Source organism: Oryzias latipes, chromosome 22, assembly GCF_002234675.1.
Source record: "Oryzias latipes chromosome 22, ASM223467v1".
Classification (NCBI taxonomy): domain Eukaryota; kingdom Metazoa; phylum Chordata; class Actinopteri; order Beloniformes; family Adrianichthyidae; genus Oryzias; species Oryzias latipes.
Genome location: NC_019880.2, coordinates 12,084,225 through 12,096,450, shown reverse-complemented (window position 1 = coordinate 12,096,450; position 12,226 = coordinate 12,084,225). Strand labels below are relative to the sequence as shown.

Here is a 12,226-nt window from a genome sequence, read left to right as displayed (position 1 = left end):
AAACAACATGGATATGTGTAAATGTCACTGTTGAAAAAGCCGCAACGGTGCAGCCAAAAGAGCAAAGTGTGTCGCTGGGAGACATTTTTTGTGTGTGTTTTGACTTGGAGGAGTAGGGTCCTAGACAATGTGAAGTGGAAGTGAGGGCCCAGGCGGCGGGGTTGTGGCATCGTGACCTGTGGCCTGACTCACGCATCATGCAGCTCCCTGACGCCACAGAACCTCCTGACCGTGATGAGTTTTGACTCCTGTCACCTTTGGGTGTTGCCAAGAAACGATGACATGAACAGTGTTTTTATTTATTTATTGAGTTTTGTGGGTTGAGAGGGTGACCAGTGTCCCCACCGAAAGACAAAAATAAATTAAGGCATGCGGGACTTTGAAAAATAGAAAGAGGTTTGCTTTGACGTGTTCATTCATAAGAATATATTTTTTGGAACTTAGGTTAAACACCTAAAATAAAAGCTCATTTCTTTATTGTGTAATTTTAAAATTGCTAATGACGAAAGCAAAATCATATTTAATGCATTAAATTATGAAGCATTTTAAGACCCACTTTGATTTTAAAAGTGTTCCTAGTCTTTTAATTATGATTATGCCATTTTTAGCCAAAATAAAAAAAAAACTGTGCTGTTTTCTAGGACATAGTTTCTGCAGAGCGTCAATCGTTTATTAGAAATGAACTACTTTCATGAAGCAACCCTGCCGCCCCTCTTTTCATCACCAATAACCAAGAGCTATCTGTTTATATGTTCGCTTGCTAGCATACAGCCTCCCACACTCCCAATATAACATTAGCATTTCAACAAAATCGGTGTGCAATATTGGAGCTATGCAGCTGTACAGTTCTGAGCCTGATGCCAGCTCAGATGAGTAAAACAAAGATGTGCATGGATCTATTTGTCAAGTGGATGCATCAGAATGAAGCAGAGCAGGGTGTCTGTGTACAGCCCACCATATTTTCTGCATCACAACTAAGCTCTTTTACAAACTGCAATTTCCCGTCTGCTCTTGATTCACAAAAATTTGAATAAAGAAATACTCAGACCTGCAATTTTAACCTTAATTCTTTAAGATATGTCATACATCATGAAAAAAATGCTACAAGAACATTTAAAAAAAAAACACACAAATTCATCTGAGTTGTTCTTTAAGGTTTTAGCTCCTGCTGTGCTGAAGAACTCATACTGTTATGCTGTTGAAAATAAGCTTGTGTAACATTAATACTTGACAGCTGTTCATTGACTTACTTGCAGTAATTGTGGTTTCATGTAACTTTAAAGAAAAAAGGATGAAAAAAATGAAAACATGTCTCAGGTTTGACTGTGTTTTCATGTGGATAGTCACTCCCTGCTGCACTTAGTTTCTGCTTTCTACAATGCAATAATGCTCAGAATTACCAGCTGGGCATCTTAGATATAACAACAAAGTATTGCTTCATGCTCACAATTATTTTCACACAATCATCACTATAGGTGATGCAGGCCATTTGTTCATTTGTATTTTCTGCTCTCTGTTGCTCTTACACAAACACTCACAAATATAGCCTATGTAAAGTAGCGCAGTGTGCACCATGCGCACCGCCTAGTTTCATTTGGCCCTTTATTTGGACTGAAATTGACTGCATTCAACAGTGGAATGGATGCAGTAATTGCATGCACTCTATAACATGCTCCACAAAAGTGTTTTTGAAGGGAAAAAGGGTATGTTTCAAGGTATTGCTAATGGCTTTCTGCCAAGGACTCAAGGTCCATTCTCACTGCATTGTTTGTTTGCCACAGCCAAATGTAGTCCCCTCTCTCCTCTCATATTTGCAACCAGCAGTGAAGATGGAACATTAAGATTCTGAAAGACCTCAAATGCAGGATCTCGCTAGTGTGCCACACGACAATAACAGAATTCAATGAACTTAGATTTACAGGCCACAGATGGTTGGTAAACCTTTTGTAATATCTAAGAGCACTGCAGAGATTTGCACAACAGAGAATCTTTTTGACCCAGGTGCAGCGCATTTGTTTGGCCCCACAGTGTCCATGCTGGTCTACCCGGTTGGTAAAACATCTATTTTCACACAAGTGCTGATAACAATCCCTTCTATGTGAATATGCAGCACTTCTGATGGTATCATCGAGGAACTATGTATCCTTTAAATTGTGCAGGAGTCCACTTGCTCAGTGGATATGAGGTGAAATGTCATGCTCACCGATTACGATAACCGTGGTCTGGATGAGTGGTGCAGTAGATGCCCCTGCGAAACAAAAGCTTAAGGGGATGGTATGTGTGTCAGAGTGGGGCTGGCCATGTGTGAGCACCCCCAACGCAGACTGCTGCACTGTTCTGCCTCTCCTCCATCCATGTCAGCAGGGCTGTGTGACTGAAAGGCACTGGATTATGTACACTGGGGGCCAATGGGTCAGTGGATAAGAAGTCTTCTCTGTTACCACAAATCCACAGATTAAACATAGCGTCGAAAGCTAGCGCTGCCCCGGGGGCAAATGGGTTTGAAACACAACTCAGAAAGAGCTTTGGCTTAATCCTCCTGTCACTGTGGAGCCACGTGGCAACATATGAGAGCAGTGGCCTCTCTTTAAGTCTCACTGCAAGATGTACGCCTTTTAAATGCATCCGGGTCATCTGGGGGTTATTGGTAATGTTGTTGACATGATATCTTAATTGGAAAGTTAATCCTGCACAGAGGAGGCTGATAAGGTCGAGTTCTGAGAAATCAACATGACCCTACAGTCTGGGAATAGAACATAGAGTTCGGCAATCTTTTCTTTGCCAAACAGAATTTGTCTCAGATAGTAAAAGTTAAAAAGTGATCCGTGATCACAGTTTGAGTGGCAGCAGCGAGGACCTTTAAAGCCTTTGAGACTTAGACAATAACTTACATGGATTTGTGAGCCTGTGTTTATGTTTGCATAGAAATGGAAAATCAGCAGTTATGCAGGGGGAGGGAGCAGATGGAGAGAAAAGGTGCTGTAGGTCTGTATGAGAATGGGGCAGGATGACTGTTGGTGACAGCCTCTTGTAGTGTCTCGTCTGCTCCACTGATCATAGGGAATCTAGGTCATTTTCAGCCTGTTCACATGTAACTGTTCCCCACTCCTTCCCTCCCTCCGCCCAGGGCAAGCTACGACCCAGCTACATGCTAATGAGAACACAAAGTAAATGCACTCTTAACTTTAACTCCAAGTTACAGTCGTCAGCAAGGTGCACCACACCTGTATAAAAAAAGACTTTAGTTTAAGTTTTCCAGCAATGCAACCTAGCTGCAACTAAAGATTGTTCAATCTTTATTATTGTATACAGAGGTCTTGTTTTTATATTTTTATGTTTTATTTTTGTATTTTTTTAACCAGATTTTCCACTTGAAGTTAAAAAAAAAAAATCCCTAAAACTCCTCCTTTGTTTTTGACATTTTCATTTGTTTTGTTAAATTGCCTTCATTGCTCATGAATTTTTATTCAGGACCTCAAGTTTGTTTTCATTGAGGCCTAAATGGAATCTTGCTCTTTATTTTATTTTATTTTTTTACCTTTGTTGTACATTATTGCACCCTGAGTAATAAATAAATAAAGATTTTAAACAACCAGAAAAAGTTTTTGGCTGTGTAGGAAATTCTTAAAATATGAAATATGCAAACGGAAATTAAAACAAATTCTTCTCAGACATGGATGAAATGGCATGCTCACAAGAACTGGCTGTATGATTCATGAAGCAGAGAAGAAATAGACGTGTTTGAATGAGATCCACTGTTTTGCTTAGCTGAATGTGGCGATATTGGTGTCAGGAGGCTTATCTCCTGCTGACACAGTGACACAGGCCTGGACTCATGAAAGGGCTGCAAAGTATTTGCTCATGCATGCATCACTTTGGGTGCGTATTTATCTGCGCAAAAAGAAAGTATAATGGGGTGCAATAAAGTTATTGGAAGAGAGCGATTGCGCATGCACGAAATTAACTTTTTTTTTCTTTCAAAGAGATGCTTTTAAAAAAAATCCTTTTCTGCAAGATACACGCAGTTACACTATGCAATACCAAATCACAAATGTACTGCAAGGGAAAAAAAGCTTTTTCTTTTCATTTTATAAATGTTTAAAGCAGCCCTATATGAGCTAGACGTGTTGCTTACACAGCATGGTCGGCAATTGTTATTTGCAGCCCTCCGTTTAAGAGATCCAAACTCGCAAATGTTTAATTGATGCGCACATCCTTCAAGAAAGCATTGCGGCGCTTGTAAATTTAGTTTGGGGCTGGAAACCTGCAGGGATGAAATATTTACAGAAAGCTAAATATTTCAGATCAGCACCTTGTCATCCGCCCTCACAATTCCCTTCTCCTGATTCATCTGATGGAAGCTCTTATTCTTTATTTACAACTGGATGGTGCTGAATATGGGGGAAGGATGCGGCCTTGAAGTTAAATTGTGCCTCATTTGCGTCTCCTCCTCCTCCCCCTATTGATGTTCTTATAAATATGAAATGTGTTTGTTTCCTTATAATTAACATTAAAAAGATCAAAATTTCTAATTTGGGCGATTTTTGGAGCCTATTTTTTTCTGAAAATGTGGCTTCCAGCAGAGCAGCAAAAGAATGAACAGCTTCGCGTACAGAAGGTTTTTTATAACCTCCATCAAGACTCTATAGAAAAAAAATCCCAAAGGGGATTCAGGCCGTGCGTGTGCGCGCACAACAGTATGAGAAAGAGGGAGAGAAGGCGCGCAGAGCGGGAGGGGATGGAGAGGGGGGGGGGGGGGAGTCTGTGAAAATAATATCAGGGTTTTCCGTCAGAATGAACTTTACTACTGTATCCAGCCATGAAATAATCTGACCCGACACTTCAAACCATCTGCGCTATCTATCCGCCCTCTTATTTACTAAATCAGCCTGTGCACAAAACGGAGTGTGTCTGATAGCCCACTAAAACCCGAATAGGCTGCGGGGCCATGATAATCCTATATATACGCTCACTTCTTCCCTGCAATGTTTCACATCACAGTGCAGCTCTGCGCGCGCATCCATGAGCAAAACTACAAATACAATTTTCAAAAATCCCTCTAAAAAAGGTATTTTCATTTAGGCTTTTACGCACAACATAAAATAAATAAAAACTTCGCCCATTCACATCACCACTCTTCTTGCTCCCTAAAGATTTTTAGCGATTGCAATTGGCAGCAAAATTCACGGTCATGATGAAAAATTGAAATGAAAACCTTCTTGCTCATTTCGAAGGCTGATTTATGATTTAAAAGCCTTTTTCTTTTTGTTTTGATTTCAGAACCAAACCGCTTGAAATAAAATACGTTTATGTGCAAAGACAGCAAAATGTTGTTTTTTTAATGCAGAAAAAAGGATTAGAACAATTGCCATTCTAAATGGGATTATGTGGATAATAATTTTACAGTATGATATGACCTGCACATTTGAACCTAAGGGTGGTTTATGGTGAACGGGAATGTGTCGTTTCAGTGCGTAAAGCTTCTTAAAGCGCCGTCTGGCTGTGCGCGTTTGCGCGGTTCGCCACATAGACGGAGGACTCTTTACCACAAAGGCGTGGGGCGTTCAGGAAGCTCTGCGGGTTATCTAAACGTTGAAAGACGCAATGCAAAAAGGTCAAAATGTTTATATTATTTTTTTAAGGGAGGCGCTGAGCTCTCCTTTCCGCCTGATTGGCCGAACTTGACAGAGATTGACGTGCATCCATGGCAACCGCGCAACCAATCTGCCAAGTCCAATAGGAAATCATCGGAGGGGCTTGACTGGCTTTTTCTCCCCCTTTAAAATACATCTCAGCTCCTAATTCCTCCCTACATTCAATCCCAGTGTATCTTTTTTTTAAATCTGCGCGGTCCAGGCGTGCGTTTTCTTGCATCTTTATTTTTTTTTCTTGTCGGCCAAGTTCGCCAAGGCCGAGGATGCGGTAGCCGGTCCCCACGCGCGGCGTCCCTCCTCCTGGTTTGGTGTTTGCATTCTTCTCGGCTAATCAGGCGATTGGCTCGATAAGTTTGGGATTGTCTTGTTTTTTCTGGCCGCCTTGGATTCCCTTGGCTAACCCGGGAGAAGACGAAGAGGAGCGAGCCGAGGCGTCGGGGACAGCGAGCGAGGACAACGGAGGGGGTGAAGGAAACACTGGAGAAGCCTCCATGTTCCAGTTGCCCATCTTGAATTTTAGCCCCCAGCAGGTCGCCGGGGTCTGCGAGACCCTGGAGGAAAGCGGGGACGTCGAGCGCCTCGGCCGCTTCCTCTGGTCGCTGCCGGTGGCGCCAGCGGCCTGCGAGGTCCTCAACAAAAATGAGTCGGTGCTGAGAGCACGCGCCGTCGTCGCCTTCCACACCGGCAATTTCCGTGAACTCTACCACATCCTGGAGAACCACAAGTTCACCAAAGAGTCGCACACGAAGCTGCAGGCGCTCTGGCTCGAAGCGCACTACCAGGAGGCTGAGAAGCTGCGGGGGCGCCCGCTGGGGCCCGTGGACAAATACAGGGTGCGGAAGAAGTTTCCTCTTCCCAGAACCATCTGGGACGGAGAGCAGAAAACTCACTGCTTTAAGGAGAGAACCAGGCACTTGTTAAGAGAATGGTATTTGCAGGATCCGTACCCGAACCCCAGCAAAAAAAGGGAGCTTGCACAGGCTACTGGACTTACACCCACACAAGTGGGAAACTGGTTCAAAAACCGCAGACAAAGAGACAGAGCGGCTGCTGCCAAGAACAGGTGAGCATCCTTCACGTGCTTCCTCTTATTATTCCATCACAGCAGATAAGAATTCAACAAAAGCAGCTTCTTCTGAAGCAATAGAGCATTTGCTAGACATTCACTGGAGCACTATATTCTTGGAATCGAAATCTTAAATCATTAATTAGCTGATTTTTATGTGACAACTTCATTTTTTAGTACAATAATTCTATTGATGGACTAGAAAGATGTGACCCTCCCACACACATTTTTATGGGTAAAACTGTACCGTAATTAGATGTTTTATTTGTAAAGACTTTAAATGTATTAGCAAAATCTTTAAAAATGTGAAAAATGTCTATTAAGAAATAAAAATGCAGTCCCTCATTAAGAAACTCTAAATTTTTTAGATATTTATGTTTTATTTTATTTAAACAATGTAATTTATATTTGTTTAGATGCTTTCTGTTTTTAAAAGAATATTTACATTACATCTATAAAGAATACTTGCATGCATAAATCTACTATGACTTATCATGTATTTCTATGGAAATTTTGTTGTGGCAAATTTTTTAAATCTATGAAAATGAGTTTTGGGCCTTTCATTTTTTTTAAATATAAAAACATATATAATCCACTCTTTAAAATTATTTGGCTTTTTTGTGTGATTAAAGAGGCCAAATTTACATAATTTCTTCTATTTGAGTGTCGTTTTCAATATGTATTTATGTGCAGTGACTTCTAACAATATTTCTTATGGGTTTAATGTAAATGATCAGCTTCCAGCATCTTGGATTAGTGACACCATCGTCTCTATCCTCTTTCCAGGCTACAGCAGCAGGTTCTGTCCGGCGGCTCGGTTCGCTCACTGGCGGATGATGATGGCACCGTGGACCGCCTGGGTAATTCATCCAGTCCGGAGGCCAGTTTGTCCAGCAAAGCGGCCGCCTCGGCCATCTCCATCACCTCCAGCGACAGTGAATGTGACATCTGACGGGCAGGAAGAAAAAAAGAAGAAGAGGGGGATTGGTGTGAAAGACAATCTAATAAAACAAGTAATAGTGCCTGCGTTGAGTTCAAAAGAAAAAATATATATATCACACACAAACTGATCATTGACAGCTGCCAAAACATGGGGGGAGATCCGTGACGCGCGGAGAACTGCCTGTCCTCTTTAGGCCTGTATACTGTTGTTGCCCATGTGTGGAAAACAGAAAATGGATTTCACGGACTACCAGGAAAAAGAAAAAGAAAAAATCAACAAAACAAACAAAAAAAGTAAGAAAAAAAGGGTGAAGTGGATGAGGGGATCCAAACTCGCCTAACCTGCTGTTCTCTGTGGGTATTTCATGTTGAAAAGGACTGTGATATTTTTACTTTGAGGTTTTATAAATAATGTTTATTTGCTTATTTAAAACGACCTGCTCTACTGTCTCTTGGAATTTCGTATTCATTTGCTTGGTGTTTTTAATACTTACCTTGTGCACAGGTCAACCTGTTGAGCATGCGCGCTTTAGTGAAATTGTGTTTCAGTAAAAATAAAAAAAATAAAAAATAAGCAGTAAAGATAACTTAATAAAATAACTGTTGATCAAGACAGCTTTACTTTTAGTCTTTATTATTACGAAATCCTCTGGATGAAGAATTCTTCTGTTTTTGAGCGTTTTTTCTTCTTTTTTTTAAGATTACAATGGTGCGGTACTGAAACCACTGACACGTTTCGGAGCGAGGTCTAATTGGCCAACATGCTTTGCGTCCTCTAATGCAGGGTGACAGCGAGAGGTCGCGGAGAGGCCGGCTCGCTAACCCGGATGATCCGCAGGAGAGATCATAGAGATCAAAACACAGCAGATTGCGGACCTGAGTTTAAACCGCACACAAAAACACGCTCCTTAAAACGCCCGTGTGAGCTGTTTTTACGCACGACGCTGCAGGATTCGGGCCCGCGTGAATATTTAAAGCTTCAAAATTTTCAAGTCAGCTTGATTCATCTTCTGATGCAGCATCTTTTAGCTTTTCATTCTCCTTCCTTCATTTTTTCCTTCACACCTGAGTACCTAACTTCAATTTTTTACGCATTTACTTCCAGAAGTCTTGCTCCCATGCGCCAAAGTTTGAAAGGGCACAACCAAACTAAATGAGAAATTATACGCCATCTTTTTTCCGGTTGATGTGGCAACCACCTGGCCTGCACCCCCACCCCCTTTTTCCAATTTGCCATTAACGAGGCTACAGTAACTTATGAAACAGACAAAAGCCTTTCAGTTTGGACAAAACAGAAGCCAAAAACTTGTTAAAAAGAGAGGAAACGAGTGGAAAAAAGAGAAAAAAGAAGGATTTCTTTTTGGGATATATCCCCCTCCCCACACTCTTCCAAACGACTCTGACAAAAAGCCAAATATTTCCGTTTCTTTTGAGTGTGAGGACGTCTGGGAGACCCAATGAAAAAGTCTTTCTCGCAGTCAATAAGGTTGTCAAACTGGTCAGCGGTAATCAGTGCTAATGATGAGTCTGGGGTCCCAGCTCGGACAAAAGGGGCCCTACCGCTGTTTTGTGAGGAGAAGCGACTCTCCAAAGAAAAGGCTTCTGTCAGTAAAAAAAAAAAAAAAAAGTCTGGAGCACGGATACCACAACTTCCCCAGCGCGCGCGCATCAACATGCGCGTAGGATGAGTGCGTGAATTGGCCCTTTTTAGGAATTTAGTTATTGTGGCATCCTGCCGATTTGAGCCACAAAAATCCCATTTAAAAAAAAATTCTGTAGCTTTCAAAGAAATAACAAAGATACTCACCATTTGGTTCAGATAAATCAGATAATTTGGATACCTCTGAAGATGTTTCTGACGGATTTGAGTTGATGTTTCACGTTGGACTGAGACAGACGATGACAGACAGCAGGCAGCCCGCTGTCTGAACGCCTTTGTTATGTTGGAGTCTTTCAGTTTTCAGACAGTGAAGGGCAGAAGAGTTTGTAACAAGTGCACGTTGAGCTGTTCTCTGCCACTGAACTTGCACTCCAAAATGCATTGAATCCACTAAATCCTGTAGTTCATATATTATGATATTAATAACAATAATAATGTCTAAAAGGCTTTGAGCTTAAAGCGATCTGCAGCAAAAATAAATGAGAAAAATTAATTCATTTTTATTACCGATTTCCTGCTGAAGCTTCCGTCCTCTTTTTTTCTTATATTGCAAAGATTTTAATCATTTTAAATGTCCTATATATATATAAGATGTTTAAAATGATTTCTTTTTAAGTGGGATTTTCTTTGGATCATTGCTGCTCCTTGATTTCCCCAAAATTGAATTTGCTCAAATACAGTTATAGGTGTTGTTTAAAAGCTTTTCTTAGATGCACCAAACTCAGTTTTGAGTCTAAACGTTACAAATCTAAGTGTCAGAGGTTACTCACAGTTTTACTAAGTATACATCTTAAATAATTCAGTAAATTAAATACAAATAACATTTCAGGAAATATAAGTGAAAATTGTTCAAATAATAATTTAAATGGTTTGAGGAAGTGTCACTTCAGATTTTAGAGACATACCATAATAATTCAAATAATGACGCACAAAAGTCCATACAAATTATAGCATTATCATATATATTTGACAATATTTGCTGTATGAAGAAAAAGCTCACTGAAGATACCTTCTGATACTTTTCGTGCGTTTTTACATATTTTGACAGAAGATGAAGAAGAAAAAAGGTGAATAGTTAACCATTTCTCCAAATATTTGTAAATTGTTTAAATTTTTATTCTCTCTTGCTTCTTCAAGACTTGCTTATTCAATTAATCGGGAGCAAAGTGTCCTTATCAGAGAAGCTTTTGTCCTTCACCTTCCAACAACTTAAAAACACACACACACACACACACACACACACACACACACACACACACACACACACACACAAACAGTTGTTTACAAGGTTAGATAGTTTTCAGTATTTGCTCCTTTGAAAAAAAAATTGCCATTAAAATAGTTTACTGGGATGAGAGAGGCAGGAGTTATTCTGCCAGTTCATTGTGCCTAGGCCATGACTTTATATCGAAGTGATTCATTAAGCTGCTCCTCCCTCATGGTTATCTGACCTTGTAAATATAACATAAATAATCTGTCTGTGACTTTAAACCACGATTTCTTTCCATTCTGTTTTTTTTAATATCTCAGACAATGCAATGAACTCGTGTTCTTGATAGAAACGAGTTTTTTAAGCGTTTCAAAAAGATGCAGAACACTTGAAAATGTGAGACCCCGCGCCCCCTTGTGGCGGTGTTGTGTAAAGCCACAACGCAAAGGGAATCCGTGCTGCAATAGACAAGATTATTTCCCTAAAGCAAGCAACGAGGCAACAAAATAAAATTAAGTAAATAAAATTAAAATTAAATTAAAAAAATACAATAAATTAAAAGAGAAAAAAGTGAAAGAAAGATATTAATCTGAAAAATCTACGGGCTATTACAAGTTCTCACTATATAATGATGTTATAATTTTACTAAACAATCATTATTGTTGTCATGAATTACTTTCTAAGTGTCTTTTTAGGGTTGTTTACTATGTATCTGCTGATTCTAAGACAGTTATAGTAGCAAGGTAATTTCCCCTTTTAGGGACCAACAAAGTTTTATTCTATTCTAATGTTAAACTATCTGGATAAATTCCCAATAAAAATATTTTACCGTACAGATATGAAACAGTGAGATTGTTTTTCCATTTAGAGGTCTCAGATCACAATTAACTTTCGTGACTTTTCCTAAAGTATCTCAAAGTTTTTCATTTTTGGGACACAATAAAACCAATTTTTTTATTCCTTTAAAAAAAAATCAACTCTATAAAAACTATAATCTTTGAATACAGTTCATTCAATATGCTCAACCCATGGAGAGAAGCTTGAGTAAAGGTGCAGGACACTTTCAGTACCATGGACAGCGCCCACGTTCTGAAACTCCCAATATGAGTTTGTTATGAAGTCCTTGATAATCTTCAGAATGCCTATACGTTGTTATTTAATGTGCAGGAATGATCATAGTTATTTTAATGGTGAGAAAAGGAATCAAACAAGTTGCTCAAGAGTGACTCAGAGGGTTCATTTTTTGGTCTCTATTTGTTTTAGTAATTGTGTATTAACAACCCTGAAAGCTCTGGACCCTTAAATACAAAGACTTCAGAACTGCACGAACTTTAACAAGCTTTCATCGAACGCATTCAGGTGCTGCAGGTTTTAGCTGCACTCTTTGAGTTTCAACAGACATTGATTGGAGCCTTTTAGTATTGCTCTAAATCCTCCATTCAGTCTCTGGGTGGATCGATCGAGCAGTCAATCTGCGCATCCCTGCGACTGTAGTCCATTTGCTTTCTCAGAACAATGTGAAGCAGTTATTAGCTGTGGGTGGAATCTGTTTTGGGTGACTCTGGAATAAAGATAGTATGATTAAATGATAAAAATAATTAAGTTCACTTGTCAGTCCTCCATATTTTCACGTGAAATTACTTTTTTAACTTTTAAATTTTGAGCATTTAATTTTAAGCAACAGAAATATATAA

General features: G+C 39.7%; 1 protein-coding gene across 1 annotated transcript; it reads left to right on the top strand.

Moving 5' to 3' along the window:
* Window positions 1–5,391: 5,391 nt before the first annotated feature.
* Window positions 5,392–9,289, top strand: six6 (SIX homeobox 6). Its single transcript, XM_004082283.4, has 2 exons — window positions 5,392–6,717; window positions 7,507–9,289. The coding sequence occupies exons 1-2, from the start codon at window positions 6,146–6,148 to the stop codon at window positions 7,670–7,672; spliced, it is 738 nt and encodes a 245-aa protein (XP_004082331.1). The 5' UTR covers window positions 5,392–6,145; the 3' UTR covers window positions 7,673–9,289.
* Window positions 9,290–12,226: the final 2,937 nt, after the last annotated feature.

Bases quoted from the DNA above. Each gene is read 5' to 3' on its own strand.
- six6 (XM_004082283.4), top strand. From the start codon at position 6,146: ATGTTCCAGTTGCCCATCTTGAATTTTAGCCCCCAGCAGGTCGCCGGG. The intron at 6,718-7,506 runs GTGAGCATCCTT...TCCTCTTTCCAG, and splicing joins GCGGCTGCTGCCAAGAACAG to GCTACAGCAGCAGGTTCTGT.